The sequence below is a fragment of the Sinocyclocheilus rhinocerous genome, unplaced genomic scaffold (assembly GCF_001515625.1).
Source record: "Sinocyclocheilus rhinocerous isolate Xijiao unplaced genomic scaffold, SAMN03320098_v1.1 scaffold472, whole genome shotgun sequence".
Classification (NCBI taxonomy): Eukaryota; Metazoa; Chordata; class Actinopteri; order Cypriniformes; family Cyprinidae; genus Sinocyclocheilus; species Sinocyclocheilus rhinocerous.
In genome coordinates this window covers 318,223-326,608 of record NW_015641089.1, presented here as the reverse complement: position 1 = coordinate 326,608, position 8,386 = coordinate 318,223, and the positions used below count along the sequence as shown (strand labels likewise).

General features: G+C 33.9%; 2 protein-coding genes across 3 annotated transcripts in view; both read left to right on the top strand.

Annotated features, from left to right (window-relative positions):
* The window catches only part of LOC107754587 (ras-related protein Rab-12-like), a 10,672-nt gene extending 3,013 nt beyond the window's left edge, over nt 1-7,659 (top strand). Inside the window, exons 3-6 of one of the 2 annotated variants that reach the window (XM_016571083.1) lie at nt 1,555-1,693; nt 2,560-2,649; nt 4,060-4,164; nt 5,164-7,659. In XM_016571083.1, the coding sequence (XP_016426569.1) occupies nt 1,555-1,693; nt 2,560-2,649; nt 4,060-4,164; nt 5,164-5,271 (442 nt within the window). In that variant the 3' untranslated portion in view covers nt 5,272-7,659. The remainder of the gene's footprint in view (nt 1-1,554; nt 1,694-2,559; nt 2,650-4,059; nt 4,165-5,163) is intronic. The other variant, XM_016571084.1, reaches the window with a different exon arrangement.
* LOC107754603 (microtubule cross-linking factor 1-like) overlaps nt 5,660-8,386 on the top strand; it is a 71,241-nt gene continuing 68,514 nt past the window's right edge. Inside the window, exon 1 of the mRNA XM_016571114.1 lies at nt 5,660-5,714. Within this exon, the coding sequence (XP_016426600.1) occupies nt 5,660-5,714 (55 nt within the window). The remainder of the gene's footprint in view (nt 5,715-8,386) is intronic.

Genomic DNA, 8,386 nt, shown 5'->3' with positions numbered 1-8,386 from the left:
TTTATAGATATAAACTCGCGATTCTGACTTTTTTTCTTCTGAATTTTGAGTTTGCATCTCGCAATTCTGTTTTTGTCTTTTTCCGCCATGAAATAAAATAATAATAATTTTTAAAAAAAGGTATTGACATTTTATCCCACAATTCAGACTTTTCTTCTCAGAAATCTCAAATTATTTTTTCTTTTTCCCTCAGATTTGCAAGAAAAAAAGTCACAATTACCTTTTTGATTTTTTATATCCTGTGGTGGAAACAAGCTTCCTTTGTTTCTTTTTCTATTCTTGTTATATTCTATTATATTCTACTCGTTTCTGTTTTGCTTTATTTAATTTGGGTCTGTTGAATTCTATTCTGTTTGGTTCTATTCTATGGAGTACTATTCAGATTCAGAGTTTCATTTATTGTTTTCTATGTTGGGATGTCAATTTTCAGGAATTTTTGATTGTGATTTAAAATTAATACAGCAAATGTCATGTGGAAGACTCTTAATAATTTAAAAACATAAATGTAAGAAATCTATCTAAATTTTACTTCATCAGTTAGGCTGTTTAGTATAAGTTTAATTTGTTTAATTTACCATTCATACCATTCACTAATAATTTGGGGCCTATAGAAAATACAGATGCTGCTCTTTCTCATTGTGATTATGTCCTCTTCATTTTTACAGACAAGCCAAATCACAAAATTGTTTAATAAACAATTGATTAGAATAGTCTATTAAATTATTAACCTAATCATGAACAACTCTAGTTCTTTTCTATTTAGTTTGGTGCAGTCTGTAAACTAGTCTTTTTGTTATTGCATACCTTTATTGTTCCAGTGGAATCTGGTTCAGTCATTTAGTAACCAATCCTAACTAATACTAACCTCCCATCTCCTCCCCACCCACTTTATCATCATTTTTATTTCTTTTGACCCTAAAACTCGCCGGCTTCTCTCACACCACACTTCTGCAGATGTCTGCTTTTGAACGTCCTGTCTGTAACACATGTCCACTCACATCCAGCTACCCAGCATCCATGGCTGTCCTTCACTGTCCGTCTTAACCGCTCATTGACATGTGACGCCTCACCGGTCCTCTTTGTGACATCATATCCTGTTTTGGAAACATGCAGCCAGACTAGGGTGAATAAGGTACAGTAAAAACAAGGAAATGGACATCTGTCATGTGCCATAATGTTCAAAATTAATCTGAATTTTCTTTTTCCTTCGAATCAAGATGTGAAAAATTTGTTCATGAAAGTGCTGAAATACATGAATGTTTTATGAAATTACTGGCAAAGCAAATGATCTGAGCAAGTCGATAATGCACCTTCCTGTTCTTATTGTGAATGATTCATTGGTGCATGTTATGCTTGTCTTTGTAATCTTTTATTAAATTGAAAATAAATTGACTTTTTCTTTTTCAGCTGATGTCACAAACCCCTCTTACTTTTTCCATCCCTCCCTTCCAGCTGTCTGTGATTGTAGAGACACGATTTCTCTTAATAGTCAAACATATGATTTATTCCTCACTCTGGATGTCATGCAAGTCTAATAATGTTGACTGATTGCAGGGACACAGCAGGTCAGGAGAGGTTTAACAGCATCACTTCAGCGTATTACCGTGGCGCGAAAGGCATCGTACTGGTCTACGACATCACCAAGCAGGAAACCTTTGACGACCTGCCAAAATGGATGAAGATGATAGACAAGGTACTCAAACATCTAAAACACTGAACCATTCAAGCACAAGAAGAGGCAAAAGAGAACTCAATTGCACACACTCAAACACACTGTGCATCATATTCCGTGCATTCTGTCTTAAAGGGGCAGCAGCCTGTAAACACCTGCTGCTATCTGTCAGCTTTAACAAAGATCTATATGTAATTTATACAGTGAACACTATGCAGTGTTATTTTACACTTAATTATAACATTTCTGTACCTGAAAACTAATGTTAGACCTTATTTTATTTGTAACTTTGTTCTATTTTATTTATCTATACTGGTAATTTGTTCATTTGTTCTTATTTTATTACTGACGGCTCACTTGTCTTTAAAAATGTTTGACCTTTATTAGTTATGCTACTAGGGGTGTATCGATGCATGCTAGCCAGTTGAAAATCAATAAAAATATGTGACGATTCAAGTCGGTTGAGATGTTAAATGAATCGCGAAAATCTTATTGTGAATTCAGTAACGTGTATCGCATCGTGAGTTGAGTGAATCGTTACATTCCTATATGCTACTAGTTTTTGCTGTGGTATAAAGGAAGTAAAGTGTTCTTTAAATAATAAAGAACCATTTTTTTGCTCATCCGAAAATGATCCGATCTGTGACTCAAAATCTGTAATATGATCCGAGCCGTGAGTTTTGTGATCCGTTGCACCCCTACTTGTTATTTGAAGAAAAAATACAATCACTAAAGTTTTTGATCATGCTGATTTGTCAGCCGATGTCCTTTTTATTCGGGCTAGTTAAATTCATTTTGCGCTACCACGAATGCCGTAGAATGCCTGCCCAAAGGGCTACCAGGGATTTTGAAATTTTTTACTAAAGTGTTGTTTTGCTTCTGTGTAGTACGCATCAGAGGATGCTGAGCTCCTATTGGTTGGGAACAAACTGGACTGTGAGTCTGATCGTTCCATCTCACGACAACAAGCAGAGAGGGTGAGAGCAGTGTTATTTTAGTACTGTTTATATACCATATTAATAAATAATAAATACAAATAAATATATAAAATTAGTTTTTAAAATGTTTTCGTTTTAATTTTAGTTTTAGTAATTTTGCCATTTGTATATATATTTTTATTTCAGTTTAACGTTATTTTTTTATTTTTAGCACTTTATTTCGACTACTGAAAATAACTTTTAATAGATTTAGTTGTAGTTAACAATAACAATGTTGCTAGCTAATGACTGTTTTCTATAAGTAACTAAGGGCTCTTCCTTTTTTATATATATTTCTAATATAACTTCATTTGAAGATGCTGAGTTAAAAAAATAATAAAAACTTTTTATCATGTACATTTATTTCACGACAACAAGCTGGGAGGGTGAGACCAGTGTTATTTTAGTATTATTTCAATAGTATTTATTAATATGTTGAATTATTATTTCAGTTTTTATTTTAATTTTAGTTTTTTTTATTTATTTAAATTTTAGTAATTTTGTTATGTGCTTTTGTCATTTTGATTATTATTATCATTTTAAATCTTTCTATTTAGCTTTAATTTATTTTTATTTCAGTTTTAGGTTTAGTCATTAGTACTAATTTATTTCAGTTAATTGCTAAGGCAACATTTCTAATATTTTCTGATTATAAGTATATAATGCACTTATCAAAATAACTAAAGCAGGCAAATGTCAGAAGTTTTTATTTTAATGGTTTTAATGACAAAAAGAGGTATTCAAAATGTATTATTTAACTTACAATTTGCAAAGGAGTGGAAAAATATGTTCAAAAACATTCAATATAATTTTACAGGCAAAACAGGCAATACTTTTGGATTCAGCACCTCAGAATTAGTAAGAAACAAGCATTGGTTTCATTCAGCAAATATGATGCAAATATGAGTGATGTTTTTATACCTTTTTATTATTTGCTATTAGAACATTATTATCGCCTGAATTTACTTCAAATTCAGCTGTATAAAGCTGTCTCAGGTTTACCTTGACATTTAGTTCAGTGGAGGGCGTTGCTGCATTACGAGTCTTTCAGTGCATCCAAAGCCCTGGACACAGGGACATTATTCTGGACCTCCACAAAGAGATTCCTTGAATGCTCTGAATAATGCCTCCTCCAACCTTCCCAAACCCACTGGGACTAAAGCTAACAGTACCAGTGTGTGAAAGCACACTTTACACAGGAATAGTTCACCCAAACATTGGTATTTACTCGATAAAAGCAGTCCATACATCTTCTGAAGCCATACAATAGTTTGATGTGTTACCATTATGGAAAAGAAAGAGCCTCAGTCAGCTGATTGCATTAGAAAAGTATCAAATATTTAATTATTTGAATATTTAACCCATTCAGAACCACCATCACACTGAAATAAATTTCTTTATTTCTGGCAGTTTGCTTCACGGATATCAGGGATGCGTTTCTGTGAGGCCAGTGCCAAGGACAACTTTAATGTGGATGAGATATTCCTTAAACTAGTTGATGACATTTTGAGTAAGGTAAGTGGAGCTGTTTTGACAAATTCTTTGCTCATCAAAATGTTAATTCTGAAACATTTGATTAAAAATAGTGAGTTTCTCAGTGCGTGACGAATCACGAGTGAATCAAGAGTGTTTCTGGCTCAAATCATATCATCATGAGATAAAAGGAGTTTTCAGGATTTCAGTAGACACGCAGAGATAGAATTTGACTATCGGCAAAAAATCTGACCCAATTGCAGTGAATAATGGCCAGTAATTGGCCACTTTGACAGGAAGGAAGCGTCCAACCAACATGTAAAGTGACCAACTACAGTTTGTTTTGTACATGACATTTAGGAGACCAAAGCAGGTGAGATTAGATTTACATAAGTTTATTAGACAATAAGATTTGATGCCATAAATGTTGGCAAATGCAGTAATTATTTATTATTTCTTCCTTTTTTTTATTTTATTACAATTCCCATTAGGGCTGCATGATAAATGCTAACATTCTGATAAAATTGCAATTTTAAAATGTGATTTTTTTTTTTAAGTGAATTTTGTGATTATATAACAATATGACTGTGAATACTAATAATAATAGTAATAATAATAATAATATTTTACTGTAAAATTAAGTCAAGTATTTAAGAAAAATCACTACATCACATGTATGTAATTCTGTACGTGACAAATAAAGAACCTTGAACCAGTACAACTGTAAAATTGCAATCTTAATTTCTTCAGTTTCAAATGTTGAGCTTTTATTTTGATGGAAAAATGCCTCTTTTGCTTGTAACAGATGGTTTATAAGCACTTTATCATTACAAGTTTGGGAAGATGTTTGGCGCATGTTGCATTCTCGAATGCAACCCAAACTCAAACACACGCATTTCGGTTTTATTTTGATTAATCGTGCAGCCCTGATTCCCATCTCTTTTGAGCAAGATCTTACCATTTTAGTGTGCAATGCACATCAGACAGTCATTGAAGAGTCTCTAACATCTTACAAACTGACTAAATGTTGTCCTTCCACAGATGCCTCTTGAAGTCCCCTGTAAGGAGCTGTCCAACAGCGTCCTGTCCCTTCAGCCCGAACCCGAAATCCCACCAGAGCTGTCTCCGCCGCGCATGCGCTGCTGTTGAGACTCGGTTCATGCTTTATTTAGAAACCCAACACCACCTTCCCTCTGATAACCCAACACATGCTGTTAAAGACTCCCGCCACCAGGGGCGAAATGCCCATCTCATGAGAGTCCAGCCCATACGGATGATGAGATGATGGCCTGTCATTACCAGAGAAGATGAAAGACAAACGCTCTTTACCGCATATAATCATCCTTCACAAACTGTAGACTGTGCAATTTAACATACTCCGTATTTTGGTACCTCTAGATGCCAGTAGAGAACATCCGTATCATCACTCACACACACACACACACACACACATACACACACATAGATGCATTTATTTTTGACGGCCCATACATACACTACCTCATTTCTGGGAAGCACAGGATTGCGTTTGTCCGACATGTGCCTTCCTGATCGGAAAACCGCTGCGCACGCATCACAAACATACATGAAATGTATGTCATAACCCATCAACTTCTATTTATATGTAGTATACATCATCATATATTCTCAGTAGAAACAAGAAACTACTATTTCTATTGGACGACGGATACTCTACCCTTGTCTTTCACATCACGTCTCAAACACGCATTTCTTATGGAAAACGTTCCCGGTCTCAATTTAGGAAGCTTTTTTCCAAATTGGTTTGGCATTAAAAGCGAAGTGGATGTACATTTCGTGCCAAGCGTAATTCATTTCTGTCGGCTGTGTGTTTACGAGGTGGCATGGTTGGGTTGTCCTTATGCCTTACGTTCTATCAGTGTTACTGTTTTTGAGGTGGATTTTGTGTTATCCGTTGTGTTTTGCACTACAATCCATTCGTAGCTAGTTTACGAACAGCTGAAATGCTGAACGTTAGTGAAAGACCTGTGTACAGAAGATTAACCTTATCATTTAGCAGCGATTTGAGTTTTGTTGCTTCCTAGTCCTCTTTCGGTGTCACTTAACTTGAGTAGAATAAAGGAAGGTCAATAATTGAGTTCATTGTTTTATTCTCTAGATCTGGATTGCAGAACTGAAAAGCTCTCACCGAAAGGGCTATTTTTCCGTGGAGAGCAGATTAGGAGTAAAACGGGACATTGGTTTTGATACTCGAACGGTTTCTAACAGTGCACTTGTTCCTAACAACACTCTTCAGTTAACATCACTATGCTTCTGCGTTCCTGGACAAACCACTGACTCCACTGGATTTCAGTTGAATTGAATCATTTGCCTGCGTTAGATCAAGGACTGTAGTAATGATATAGCTGTGTTATATAACAAAATATAACACGGGAACGGCTATTTCAGCTGAACCAGATATGCAGAAGCAACAGGTTTTTGTGTGAGTTTATGGAAATATGATGCTTTTTTCGTAGAAACTGTCCATGAATATAGAGGACTGACAGTGTTACTGTGCGTCTGGAACGTCATCTACAAAAAAATATTTTTTTGGGTGAATTTAATGAAAACATGTCAAGGTCATATTTGACCCCCGAAATTAAAAAACAAAACAAAATGGGGGGTTAAATATGACATATAAATGTTTTGGACAGGTTTAATGAGATTCACCATATTTCAAATAATAGAAAGATGAATTATGTGTGTAGTGGCAGTGTGTTTATGTTGTATGTAATGCATTAATATTCTCGTCAGAAACCAGTATAGTATTAAATAACCAAACTTGTGTCTGTTTCTGAGGGACTAATGTTTGACTGTTGCTGAGGTGAAAAACAGCTTTTTTTGGTTCTGTATTATTCTAACTCCATTGAACTCTTTATTTTTCAGATTTAACTTCTTTGAACTGTGTGTCTTTTGAAAGTAGATAACCAACCTAAACCTTATGTGTTAACAGTGTTAGGGAAAGTGTACTAACCTCAAAAAGTTGATGTTTGCAGGCTTGTGCCATATTGTAACCTTATGAGATATTCTAATGATCATCCGATCCCTTTCACCAAGTGCTTTTTACTTTCTTTCTCTGCGGGATTGGCAGATGTTTAATTTATTTTGGATGGTAGTTGAATTTCTTCTGAACCTGGAGTCAGATTTTACTAAGCTATAACCATTTTTTTGTTTTTGTTTTTCTTTTTATTGTTATTATTATTATTTCCATCAAACCCCCTGGTAATTTTTACATTTGTTGTGTGTCTGAAGGAGCACTCTCAAACCTTTGGCCTTTTTAGTTTTTCTTGTTTTTATTCATATTTTATTTTGCTTCGTTTGAAGCTTAGTAAGTCTGACTTCATGCTCTTCAGAAAGACTGTCAATGACATCAGTTTTCTTGAAAAAGTTAAACCCAGCATGCTCTTTGAACTCAGTAGAGTTTCTTAATTCTAGTAGCAATACATGTTGCCTTTATAAACCTTAATTTTGTACAGAATAGCCTTGGTCTTGGTTTAGTCTCTCGGCCAATCACAGTACTCCATTACAAAAACAAAAAAATGAAACCGATCCTCATTACACTGCAAAACAGAAGAGTATGAATAATACGTTGATATTAGTTATTTGAAACAGTTTGGCATGTTTAAGCAATTTTGTGGTATAACTTGTGGCATTCTTAAACTAATGAAGTGCAAATAAAGATATATATTTATTACACAGATGTGCGCAACCGTTCTGATGCTTTTCATTCACTTTACGTAAGCATTTTATTCTATTTATTCTTATATTGCAAAATGTTTTAAAGTGTTTAGTGTTTTGATTTCACTTTTATGTTCAGAAATGTACTGCCTCCTTTTCACAGTATGATGGCGCTGTTGGATAAAGAAACTAATTGTATAACTACTGCTATCTAGCCAGTGATAATTTAGTATTGTTAATTTATTTAGTGTTATTTTAATGCAGCTTTTATTAATATTTTTAATTAGCGTTTATTTTTATATTTTCAGTTTTTATTTTAATTATAGTTCATTTTTTTCAGTTTTGGTTTTAGTTTACTTCATTTATTTCCAACTAGTATGCTATTTTAGAGCTTTAATTTCAACTGATTTCAGTTGGTTGCTGTATCATTTTAGTATGCTTGAGATACTATATTTTTATTAATATTGCAGTTTTCCGCAATATTTTCCGTTTTCAGTTTAATTTAATTTTTTACTGTTTTGTCCTGTGTTTTTGTCGTTTTTAGTAGTTTTTGTTATATATATATATA